General features: G+C 53.0%; 1 protein-coding gene across 1 annotated transcript in view; it reads left to right on the forward strand.

Annotated features, from left to right (window-relative positions):
* The first annotated feature begins 3,823 nt into the window (after positions 1-3,823).
* Positions 3,824-12,862, forward strand: part of CDH26 (cadherin 26) — a 28,535-nt gene continuing 19,496 nt past the window's right edge. Inside the window, exons 1-3 of the mRNA XM_053671264.1 lie at positions 3,824-4,037; positions 10,951-11,007; positions 12,012-12,116. Of these exons, the coding sequence (XP_053527239.1) occupies positions 3,954-4,037; positions 10,951-11,007; positions 12,012-12,116 (246 nt within the window). The 5' untranslated portion in view covers positions 3,824-3,953. The remainder of the gene's footprint in view (positions 4,038-10,950; positions 11,008-12,011; positions 12,117-12,862) is intronic.

Below are 12,862 nucleotides of genomic sequence, written 5' to 3' on the forward strand. Positions count from 1 at the left end.
TTCCATCAGACAAGGGCCGAGGAGGAGACTCCGTAGTCAACTCCTTTCTAATCACGGAGCAACACCCGCGGCACCTGGGCGCGCTGTGTGTGGCTCAGTCCCCTCCCTCCTTTCACCCCCAGACGGTGTTGGGTGGTCAGGGGAGCAGGGCGGGATGTCGGACACCTGAAGTGACGTGCTGTGAGTCACTGCGGCGCCTCGGCCGGAAACCCGAGCTGTCTTTTCATACCCTGCCCTCCGGCCCTGGTTCGGGGAAGGTGGTGTTGAGTGGCCCCTGTTCTGGACATCGGGGTGAGGGGGACCCTTGGCTCCTCTTCTCAGCTCGTTCCCTGCAGGGGCTCACTTTCTTCTGAGCCTGAGACACAGTGGCAGTTCCTTATCTGGGGGCATGTTAAACAAAGTTCAGCTGTGAGCACACTTTGAAGGCCTCGGCCTTACTCAGCGATGCGAAGGTTGGGCAGCGTCCCTTCCAGCAGAGAAAGATGAACGCCCTATGTGAAAGGTGTCCCTGCACCAGAAAGAGAGTCACATTCTTGTCATCAGGGCCGAGAGGCTGAGGCCCAGAGAAGCCGACACAGATTTCAGTTGTTACAAAAATTCCCCTCTCCCACCTCACCCGCCACACGCTTTCCTGTCCACCACGGCCCCACCTAGTCACAAAGGCCAGCGTGTGCCACCGGTGCTCGGGGCCTGGGAGACTTGCCTTGGGTCCGCTGGGCTGCTTCCCTCCTGTCCGTCTGTCTCAGGCCCCCAAAGAGCCCTCAGAGATGAAGGGGAGCGAACTCACTGCCCCACAGAAGGCCTCTCTGGCCTAAGGATTACTTTAGGCTGATTGTTGCTGAGGCATGGGAACCAGCAGAGAAACTCCGCGAACAGAGCAGAGCCAGCCATCGGTGAGAGGCTGGCCAACCACAGGGACGATCTCCACTTGGGAGGGAGCCCACGCCGCACCAGGAGGAGGAGGGGATTCCACCTGCAGGAGGAGCTCCTAGGAACCGCAGCCCTCGGGTAAGGGCTGAAATCTGCCTAGCAACCGCACCTCTGGGACCGCAGAAATAATTCAGCGCCTGGGCGCCCCTCCCGATCCATCTCCTTTTGTCTGGGCTGGAGACAGAATTCAAGGCGGGCTTGGTCCATTTCCGGGGTTCCGCGGTTTCCCGGGGTCTCTCCCGTGTAGGCTGCTGACGTGCGCATGTTATTAAGCTTCCCTTTGCTTTTCTCCTGTTGATTTTTTATCGACCGCAGGGAGGGCCTCTGAGCCAAGAACCCAGAGGACAGTGGGAAAATCATCTTTCCTCCCCATGAGGGTAAAAAGAAAAGTTTGCCTCCCCCACAGAATCGAAGTCTGCATTCCAGCCAGACCCTGGGCGGTTCCGTTCTGAGAAACCTGCTTTTCTGGCACTTCAGCGTCTGCAAGTTTGAACTGACCACTCCGACCGCATTCCACCCGCGGGGCTGTCTCGGTCTCGTGCCCCGGCCGCTGACAGAGCCTTCTGCTCACTGTGTCTGTTTTCTCCCCGGGGCTGGGAGGCACTGGGCTGGCTCTGCACCTGCAGAACCACTCACCTGAGTAGTCTCTGGCCTCCGATGACCTGGGCTGCACAGGGGCGCTACTGAGTGGGGGCTGCCCATGCTCACCTGGCCCTCACACGCACGCTGAGGTTCTAGTGTAAATCACAGGTGTGCGGTGGCCTGGCTGGTGGTGGATGTCGGCGGGTCTGAACGCGGGGACAGTCTTTTCTAAGACCTTCAGAGGGTTCCCCAGAGGGATTTATTTATCCCCAGGCAACGAGGCACGGCTGAAAAGTCCCAAGGTTGGGTCCCCAGGCTCGTTCCAGTGACAGAAAGCCTGTTCCTCATGCCCCGGCCATTTGGTCGGATCCAGTACAGCCGGCGCCTCCTTCCGCACCCTGCCCCCCAACACGCTCATCCTTGTGAAGAAAACACTGAGCACTGGAGGACCCCCGAGGTGAGAAGGCTGAGTCCGGGGAACAAACTGCAGCCCACACTTACCTCCCCTCCAGCATCATGACTTTGATCTCCCCAGCCATCAACATCTCCTATCTGCTTACTCGGAGCTGGCAGCTGCCACCCTGTGGTTGCAATGTGTTACTGCACCTCTAAGGGACAGGGACACCACACCGGCGTCCCTGGAATACGGGAAACGTGGGGTACCCCAGTTCAGTCTCCCCTGAGACGCAGGCGTCCCCCGCAGAGGGAGTCAGAGCCTCGCTGAGAACGGTTGCCCTGTGGGAAACTGGCTTCCTGCTCGGCTCCTTTTAAACACTTGTGGACGTTGGAAATCTGGTTGTTTTTAATACACTGGTTTCTTTGCACTTGCAGGGAATGGACACAGGAACCCTTCACAAGCTTTCCCCAGGTCCCCTCCCCGACCCCGAGGTCCCTGAGGTCGACACCCAGCCTTCCTCACTCCTCCATATTGTCATCCTCATCGGCGTTCTCACAAGAGGGGTGTGTGACCTGCATCCCCCCCTCACAAACATTCAACATGGCTTAGCGCACCTGATCTATAAAGCCTGAGTGATTCTCAGTCCAGGTTCCCCAGAGACTGCCACGGAATAAAAATACCCACTTTAAAAACTAGCACTGAGTTGTAAATGCAGTCATTTTTATTGCCACTATGCACAGGAAATATTTACAGACCTTAAAATTGCATTGGTTATCCTTCTCAATAATAAGCTATTAATTCAGACTCAGGTAATAAGCTATTCGAACCATGATGCTCTGCAGCACCTCATAGAGCTAAGGGAGTCCATTAAGAAAGTTTATCTCCTGTTTCACCTGCTAAAGAACTGTTTACTATTTTAATTTGTTTTATTTATTGATTTGAGAGAGAGAGAGAGACACTTATTGACGCACGGATTGATTCTTGCGTGTGCCCTGACCAGAGGTCAACTCCACACGACCTTGGCACATACGGACAACACTCTCACCAGCTGAGCTCCCCGGCCAGGGCCAGAACTGCTCACCACTTTACACTCGGAAATGGGGTAACACACAGCTACATGCTCAGGTAACAGCACGAATGGGGGGTCAGATTTTGCTTTAAACTTGACAGAGGCAATCTAAGTGCTGATGGAGTAGAATCCCCACCTTGTCCTTTTCTTCCTGGAGTCCCAGGCAGGCAAGTCCCCAGGAGGCCCAGAGACCCTCCCACAGGGAGTCCCTTTCTCATCTCCCCCCCTCTTTCTTTAATTCCAACCTCCAAAAGGCAGATTCATCTCAGCTTAGAAGAGAGTTTGGTAGGAAATGTCTGTAAACCCCAGAATACTGAGACATGGTTCAGATGAAGTTGATTAGGTGCTTTGGGAAGGAAAAGTAACCCCTCCCTCCCTCCCTCCCTCCCTCCCTCCCTTCCTTCCTTCCTTGCTTCCCTTCCTTCCGAAAAGGAAAAGTAATTCTTTCCTTTTCCTTCCTTCCTCCCTTCTCTCCATCTTCTTTTCCTCTATAAAGTTACTTTTCTTGGAGCTCTTTTCCAGTCCTTTTGTTACAAAGGAGAGGGATTAAGGAAATCATCCTCAACGCTCCTGCAACAGAAAGTGGGGCAGCGACTTGGAGACTTGAAACAAAGAAACAAAAGCCCCATTTTCCCGGAGATGCAGGTTTCGGTTCTGCCCTAATCCCCGGGGTCAAGCCCAGGTGATGTCTGCGTGCACAGGCCTTTGTGGGTGGTGGCGGTGGCCGTTCCCTCCCCTCCGCTCCCTTCCTAGGAACTGTTAGTGCTCCTGCGGCCCCGCCCAGATAAACCCAAGACGGGCCAGGGAGAGGCAGGGGAGCCTGAAAGGAGAGTGACTGGGTCAGAGGGACCACAGAGTGGCAGGGGAGACAGTCCAGCTGGGAAGGACGTGCCTGGCTCCAGGGGAGACCGCAGCCCAGGGAGACCCACCACCGCTGGCAGGCTCAGGCTCTCACGTCTTAGCATTTCCTCCATCATGGGCTCCAGGGCACCCGCCCCCCTGCCACTCCTCGTGCGGCGGCGGCTGCTGCTGCTGCTGCTGCTGCTGCTGCTGCCACAGGTGAGTGGGGCTGGGACCCATGACGCACTCCAGCGACCTCTGTGGGGACAGGGGACAGGACCGAGTGTGACCTGGCCTGGGCAGGCCGGAGCAGGGCTGCAGAGCTCTAGCACGTTGTGGGCGGTGGGGCACCCAGGTCTACGGAGGGGCTCGGGGCACAGTCCCTTGGGGGAGAGGTGGGCCAGGCTAAGGGGACTCCCTTCAGAGCTGTGCACACCACGGTTTTATCTAGACTTGTATCCACGTGCAAGTGTGCCGGGGATGATTCTCCTGTTCACACCTGGCACAAGGTCGAGGGAACCTCGACTATGTCGATGGTCCAGGAAGAAAATGCAAATGGGCACAGTTTAAAGACCTTCCTGGTCTATCGAGTGATTCGTGAACCGGGCAGCATCCCATCCGGCCGGTGGGGCTCTGTGTGACAGCAGAGGGGGCCGGATGGGGACGTCGCGCTGCCAAAGCTGACTGTGGCCAGGGCACGGCTGGGGGCTGCCAAGCAGCCGACCTCACCAGTGCTGCCCGGGGAGCGGTTCCCGGTTGACTGGGTTAAGAGCCCACCCCTGGGACAGGCCAAGACTGCCAGAAGTGGAGTATTAAGTCTCAGTCTGGTGACCTGGGGCTCAGCACAGGTGCCTCCGCTGGGCCCACCGTTTCTGAACAGTTCCCCGCTTTCGCTCATCAGACTCTCAGCGTGTCAGGCGTGGTCACACTGTAGGCCATTAGGTCCCTCCCACTGCCACTCTGCAGTCCCCCAGTTTCTGCCAGTTCTCTGTGCGGGGGCTCTCAGGTGGGAGGTCTCCCCGGCCCCGCCCAGGCTCCGCCACTTCTGGCTGACCAGAAGTTAATTAGTTGACCCTGGTCCTCACCTTGGTTTAGGCGGAACTCTTCTAGGCAGCTGTAACCAACCCCCCACGAGCCGCCTGCTGGGCTCCACACTGAGCTGATGCTGGGGCGTGGCCCGGGCGCGGGGTTTGCACTGAACCTTGTTTACCCTCCTCTTCTTCACCTGAAAAGGGAGCTGCCCGCCCCTACCCACCCCGAGCTGGCAAGAGTAAACAAGCAAGGGCTTGGCCCCTGATGGCCCAGCGCCCGGGTGTTTCTTCTTTTCTGTTTGGCTGGTCACAGCGGGAGGACTGGCTACGTTTACTCAGTCCCCGCTCTGTGACAGCATAGGGCATGCTGGCTCTGGGCCAGGTGCTGTCATAAGGGCTGGGGGTGTCACAGTCAACAAAATGGGGGAGAAGCCCCGTCTGCGGCACTCACCCTCCAGCGGGTCTCTACTTCCGAAGGCGATGGCTGTCTGGCACCAGTTGCCTGGCGTTGGGAGAACTGTCTCTCCCACACTCTGCCGTAAGGGTGCGAGTGTTTCTGCTGACTGAGCTCTAGGTCTCTGTCACCTTCCCCTTCCTGCTCCTCTGACCTCCAGTCTGACACCCGGCCCCGCTCTGCAGGGAGCTGTCCAGCTGCCTCAGTTTTCCTCCGAAATCCCCACACCCTTGGTGTCACTCTGACGCGGAGCAAATGACGAAGCTGTGACTCTTCCTCGTGTTTGCGTCACGCGCGTGACCATCGCCTCAACCCCAGAGAGCGTTGGCTTCCGTGGGCTGACACTGGAGCCTGGGGGAAACATGTTTCTCGGTTCATGGAAGACAACAGCGATAAACCACGTGTCAATAGAAATAACAGATTCCAGGAAGAATAACTGCATTTTAACAGCAGGAATGGCACTGCTGTGTTTTTGCAAATCTCTTGAACATCTGGCTTCTCTTTCACATTGATGTTTCTCTCCCACTGTTCCTTCCTCCCTCCCCCCTCTAAAAATAAATAAATGAGAAACAAACAAAACAAAGAAACAAACAAAACCGCAAAAAAACTAGTGGCCTATTCAGCTCACCGTCCTGCGCCAGGTCCTACCTTCTCACGCATACTCCCCCATGTGACCCTCAGAGCACTGACAATTTGTCCTCTCCAGGGGAGTGGAATCACAACCTTTCACTGCTCCATCGTTTCTCTGGTGATTTCAACAGTTAAGGGGCTTCACCAATGGCCTCGTTCTTTATTAATTACGTTGTTACAGTTGCCCTCATTTTTCTCCCTTTGCCCCCCTCCACCCAGCACCCCTCTCTCCATGCAGCAAACCACCCCCCCTTCACGTCCATGGATTGTGCATGTAAGTTCTTTGGCAACTCTATTTTCTATACTAGCTTTTAACATCCCCATATATTATCTATTCTGTGCCTGCCAATTTGCCCTTTTTAATCCTGGCACCTTTTCCCTGATTCCCCCAGGCCCTCTGACCCCACTGGCCACCATCATAATATTCTCCATGTCTGTGATTCTGTGTCTGTTCTGCTCGTTCAATTAGTTTGTTTTTTAGATTCGATTGTTGATAATTATGCATTTATTGCCATTTTAATGTTCATAGTTTTGATCTTCTTTTTCTTAAATAGCTCCCTTTAACATTTCATGCAATAATGGCTTGGTGATGATGAACTCCTTTAGTCTGTCTAAAGTGCTTCAGGGAAGCACTTTAAATGCCCTTCGATTCTCAATGATGGCGTTGCTGGGTAGAGTGATCTTGGCTGTAGGTCCCTGCTTTTCTTGACTTTGAATACTTCTTGCCAATCCCTTCTAGCCTGCAAAGTTTCTTTTGAGAAATCATTTGACAGTCTTATGAGAACTCCTTTGTAGGTAATTATCTGCTTTTCTCTTGGTGCCTTTAAGAGTCTCTCTTTATCTTTAACCTTTGGCATTTTAATTATGATTGTGTCTTGGTGTGGTCCTCTTTATGTCCATCTTGTTTGGGACTCTGTGCTTCCTGGACTTGTATGTCTGTTTCCTTCACCAAATGAGGGAAGTTTTCTTTCATTATTTCTTCAAATAGGTTTCCAATTTCTTGCTCTTTCTCTTCTCCTTCTGGCTCCTTTATGAAACAAACTGCCACATCCTCTTCCAGCCACGCCGTCTGACAAGGTCCGGGCATGGAGGATTTAAGTTCAAGGAATTTATCTCCCCGGAGGAGAACGTGGCATCCAAAATGGGTTAACAACGGGCTATTTTATTTTAATTATTTTACTCTTGCTACTGAATATAAACATTGTACCGTACTTACTCATTCCTGTGAAAATCACCAAAGAGGAGGGCACAGTTCAGGGGAAAACATTAATATTCCCCACGGAACTGCCTGAAAGGATGGAAAAATCCCCACAGATTCCAACTCTCCCTTGTACAGGGGAGTACGACAGCCAGGGTGATATAATTGTTAACTGTAAGGGAAAACATGTCAAGTTGTACAAATTACCCTGGTCTGAGCAACTTAAAGCGATCAGGACCGCCATAGTGTACCAGAAATAAGAAAAACAAGTTACATATTTGTTTTGGTGATCAAAAGGTGGTGGGATTGTTAGACACTTATATTTCAGGTTCATTGATTCGTATAATTCCAACGAAGTTGTACAAAATAAATTCTTAGCTAGAGAACAAAATCCCCTCTAATGAAATAGCTCCTGTATGTCTAAAAGTTGTTGGAATAACAGCCCCTCCTTTACCTTGAGGAGGAATATATATCAATTAGACAGGCAAAGAAATAACAAAAGCTGGCTAGTTATTACAAACTAAACATGTAAAAACAGTTACTAAAGAGTCAGAGTTTATAGTACACAGAGAAACATTTTGGACAGAAAAGGATAGATAGCTAAGTTAGACATCACAAGGGACTTATAATAAATCTCCTATTACCTCTACTCAATCTAGCGTATCCTTTTGCCCCATGATAAATTCTGAGAACTTTAATATACAATTAAGACATTCAAACTCTGTACATAGATCTATTTCAAACTGTCTGATTTATGGCTCTCCTGGTCAAAATAATCTTTGTTTATTATAACTGAATCTATGGGAACTTTCATACTTTTCCTGGTTACCTTTGTATTAATTTTTTCTGCTTAACTGATCATACTATACTGCAAATGTTAATCACTACCTAAAATGAAAATAGAAAAACCTGCTTGTACTTGCAATAAACGGAACAGAGCTTCACTGTCCTTTGAGGCAGTGATGTCGTCTGTTACCCATCGCCGACACCTTACCCACCATTGGGACCCCCGGACCCTGCTGAGGCTGGACCCTGGCAACCAACGTTGGACCTCTTGAACTTGTCCCAGAGGTTCCTTACATTTCCATTGATTGTTCAGATTCTTTCTTCTTCTTGTTGTTCTGATTGGTTGTTTTTTGCTTCCTTATGTTTCAGATCATTGATTTGACTGTCAGCTTCTTCCACTCTGCTGTTGATTCCCTGTAGATTGTTCTTTATTTCAATTAGTGAATCCTTCCTTTCCGATTGGATCTTTTTTATGCCGTTGAAGTACCCACTGAGTTCCTGAGTATCCTGATCACCAGTGTTTTCAACTCTGCATCTGATAGATTGCTTATCTCCATTTTTTTTTAGTTCTTTTTCTGGAGTTGATCTGTTCTTTCATTTGGGCCACGTCTCTTTGTTTCCTCATTTTAGCAGCCTCCCTGTGTTTGTTTCTGTGTATTAGGTAGAGCTGCTTTGGCTCCGTGACTTGGTTGTGTGGGCTAATGTAGTAGGTGTCCTCTAAGGTCCAGTGGCACAGCCTCCCCTGTCACCCAAGTTGGGTACTCCAGGGTGCCCTCCATGTGGGCCGAGTACTTCCTCCTCATGCAGTTCAGTCTTGATGGCTGTCAGTAGGTCAATGACAGGGCTTTACCCAGGCCAGACTGCTGGCTGGACCGGCTGTGACCTCTGGCCAGCAACCACCTCCCTCTGTGGCTCGTGGAGGTGGTTGGGTGGTGCTCTAATGTGGTCCGTGACTGTCTGCTGGGGGCAGAGGCGCTGGGCTTTCCTGGGTGGTGCAGGCCAAGGTCAGCCCCCACCTGTGTTCTGTCCGGTGCCCTTTGCCATAAGACGTAAAGCAATCTGCAGATGGTTGCTGTTGGTGCCGGGCCTGGGGCCCCTCAGCGAGAGGTTTGCAGCTGGGCTCAGCTGGTGCTTGTTGGAGCAGATTTAGGAAGGTCTGAAGCCTGTGCCTAGCCCGGCCCCTCACACGGAAAAGCCACTGTGACCAGCCTGGGTGGGCCGGTGAGTTGGATGGGGTGGATCCTTAGGCAATCGCCAGCGGGGGGCGGGGGCCTTACTGTGTGAACCAGGTTGATGGAGATTCAGATCTGGCGCCCGTGGCTCTCTTGGGGGGGCACTCAGGAAAGGCATGGTGGCCACTGTCTGCAGTTCTGTCTGGGAGAAAGCTGTCCCCAGCTCTCGCCCTGATGCCTCACAGTTCAGTTCCTTCCCGTAGGTCACAGGTGCCATTCCAGGTGCTGCCCTGGTGCTGGAGCCCAGAGGGAGCGAGGCCGAGTGAGTCTGTGTGTGGTGTGAGGCCCTCCAAGAGGAGACACCTGAGAACCCCGCCGTTTCTTCTGCCAACCCAACCTGCCCCTGGTTTTTACAGCCAGGAGTTGTGGGGACTTAGCTTCCTGGCACTGAAACCCTGGGCTGGGCGGGCCAGGTGGGCCTGGGATCCCTCGCTCCCGAGATGTCCCTCCATTTTGTATCCACCACATGCGTCTCCACCCCTCCTACCCATCTGGACGAAGGTGGTGTCTTTAATTCTTAGTTGTCAGACTTCCACATGGCTTGATTTTCTGACGGCTCGGAGCGATACTCGTTCTGTAGGTTAGCTGTGGTTTTGCTGCGGTCGTGCGAGGAGGCCAGCCATGTTTACCGACGTCTCCAACTCGACCGGATGTCCCAGCGCCTTTATTCTTAAATGGCACTGGAACTTGGCTCTGTCTTTCTGCCTCGTTCCTGCCCATGCCCGGGAGTGAGGGGTACGTGGCAGCGGGGGGCCACAGGGGTCTTTGCCTTCTCAGGGCCGAGCCCCCCGCAGTCCCACACTGCCGTGCCGCACCACCTGTGCAAACACCCCAGTGGTGCGTGAGCAGGAGTGGCCTCGTGGACTCTCGGATAAGGTCAGGGAGCCAGCGAATGACACTTTGGAAACCGCTGCTCCAGAGATAGTTCCTGTCACAGTATTTTTTTTTGGTAATAAGTAACAACTGGAAATGACCTAAGCGTCCACCATCAGGAGAATGGATACAGAAATTATCCTCTACCCACACAGAGAAATGCTGCACAGCAGTTAAAATGAATGACCTAGAACTCTAGGTGTAACACACTCACACCCACCCACAGGCATAGCACGTCCACATGTGTGCACACACGTGTTTGGTGTTGGTTTTGACAGACATGGTGGAGCCGTCCCTTTCATTTTGAACAGCTTTCCTATACACGTGTGGTTTTCTGTGGGGGGTGGAGGTTGCTGAGACAGAAACAATAAACAATCCTCCGTGTAAGTCGCCATGTGAATGTGAGGTGCGTTCTGTACGATTCTCTCCCAGCACCCACCGGGCCGACCCTGCTTAGCTGCCGAGACCAGGTGAGACCAGGCGCCCTCAGCGCAGTTTGGCTGTAGACCGACTGCTGTTACTTCACTGAGTAGTGTCAGATAAAGTCTAAAAGTAAGGGAAAAAGAAAAGAATAACAGAAGAAAAAGCCCACTTGAATCCCACCACCCATCAAGATTTGGTGCCATTTCTGACATGTGCACAGAAGTGCTTTTGTGGACGTGTCCTCGGCAGACAGGGCGACCTCCCACGGTGTCATCGTGTGGCTTTCAGCGGCCCCACCACTGGTCACACTAGATCAGAAGTCTCGGGTCAGTGCTCCTGTGTTTACACGCAGAAGCGGTAATTAAGAATCGAGATGTCAAGAACAAGAAATGGTATTCATGAAACAACGCAGAAGTATTTCCCCTCCCCCAATTCTGCGCGATTTGTGTTTCTCTCTGATTTTGATGTTTATTCCCCACTAATTAATGCCATTTCAATTTTTAAGGTCAACCTCATCAACAGCTCCCAACAAGAAAATGATCGTCGGGAGGAGCAAACGGAGGTGAGGTTCAGATGTCGGTTTCTCTAGAGACCAAGCCCGTGAGGCCCCCCTGGCACAGAGGTGGGTCTGTGGTGCTGCGTCTGGAGGGCCCGGGCGGTGCCTGGCCAGTGGACACAGACCAGTCACCAGCTGTGGGGTTCAGGGCCCGAGGGCTGTCAGAGCGCTGCAGACTGCACCGCGCACGGGGCTCCGGTGTCTTACTGCAGCCCAAGCACGCTGCGGCCATCAGGGGCCAGCCAGAGGTGCGTCCGGGCCTTTGCTGCTTTGTGACAGTAAACACTGAGAGGGAGGAGAATTCCTGGCGGGAGCGTGTGTCCTCAGAGCTACAGTAGAGTGCCCACCCCGCACTCAGGCCACCCCGGGACCATTTCCTTCCTCTTGCTCTTGTGATCTACTCTGTAGTTCAGTCTTTTTTTTTTTTTTTTTAAGTACATTTTTCTGGATACAGATGAATGTAGCAGTAAGCCAGGCTCACATCATAAACAGACAGTAACAATAAACTATCTATGTAATACAGACAAAGCCACGTTGTTGAATTATCTGTACTCCCTGACAAATCTCTGACCCCAATGCCTGAGTCTGCATCTCTCTCTGTCTCTTCCCTGTCACGGGGAGATGGGCAGACAGAGAGGCGCTAGGGACCTGTCCGCACCGAGGGGGGACTTCCTCCTCAGGGGCTCCAGAAAGCGAGGGGTGCCTTTCTCATTCACCCAGCAGCTCCCTGCCTGTGCACAGAGAGACAAGCGTGAGCGCAGTGTAGGCAGCGACCTCTGGTGCCACGTCCCCAGAGCACCTGCAGTGGTCTCGTGAATCACGCTGAACTTTGGGGGGGCACGTGCCTTGCTGTTTAGAGAGGGCTCCACGGTGGGTTAGGAGCGGGCACGACGCAGTTCCAAGCATGGGTAGCAGCTGTGGGGATGCCAGAAAGGATGCAGGTCCCAGGCCAGCCCAGCACCGGCTGGCCTCACCACCCTCCTCAGAACCAGTGTCACGGTCACTTCCAGGGAGACGGCCACCGGCCTCTACGGCGATTCAAGAGAAGATGGGTTGTCACCACCTTGGAACTGGAGGAGGAAGACTCGGGACCCTTTCCCAAGCTTGTTGGGGAGGTAAGGCCACGAACACTGTGCTCTCATTAAACGCAGCCCCTTCTGGGGGGAAGGCGGGGCCACGAAAGGCTGTGAGTGGGGCAAGTGCCGGCTGGCCTGCTGGGGAGGGGGGACTTGGACGGAGCTTGTCCCAAGGGCAAGACTCCTCCTGGAGAGTGCCTCAAAAAAAAGAGGGTCCGTTCATTCCAGCCTCAGGCCTGATTTATTTGTCCTACACAGAGTCTTTAAAAATCATTATTTAAAAATAAGGAGAGTGTGGTTATCGGAAGCTGGGTGTGGGGGCAAAAGGAGATTACAGTAAAACTGTGGGTGCCAGGGGCTGGCAGGGAGGGTGTCACAGGCGGAAGGTTTAGTGTTTAATGGGGACAGTCTCACTTTTGCAAGATGACAGGCCTGGAGATGACGGTGGCCAATGCTGCAGAGCAACCTGCGTGGACTTGCTACCCCGGAGCGGTGCACTTAACATTGCTTAAGATGGGACATTTCATGTGACGTTATTTTAGCACCATTAAAAAAAAATGGGGAGATTGTATTACAAGTCCTGCCTTTCAGAGGCTTTTTGGGAATTGGGAGGTCTGACCACCTGGAGCCCGTTCTTACATGGCAGCGATGAGGTGGGCCTGAGGTCCCCGGAATGCCACAGTCCCCACCATGCCCAACTGCCTCCCTCACTCTGTGGTACAGGACCAGCCCAGGTGCTGAAGGGGACATGGGTAACGGTGGGGCTGCCGGAGACCGTCCACTCG

Source organism: Artibeus jamaicensis, unplaced genomic scaffold (assembly GCF_021234435.1).
Source record: "Artibeus jamaicensis isolate MK-2021 breed Jamaican fruit bat unplaced genomic scaffold, CSHL_Jam_final contig_685, whole genome shotgun sequence".
Classification (NCBI taxonomy): domain Eukaryota; kingdom Metazoa; phylum Chordata; class Mammalia; order Chiroptera; family Phyllostomidae; genus Artibeus; species Artibeus jamaicensis.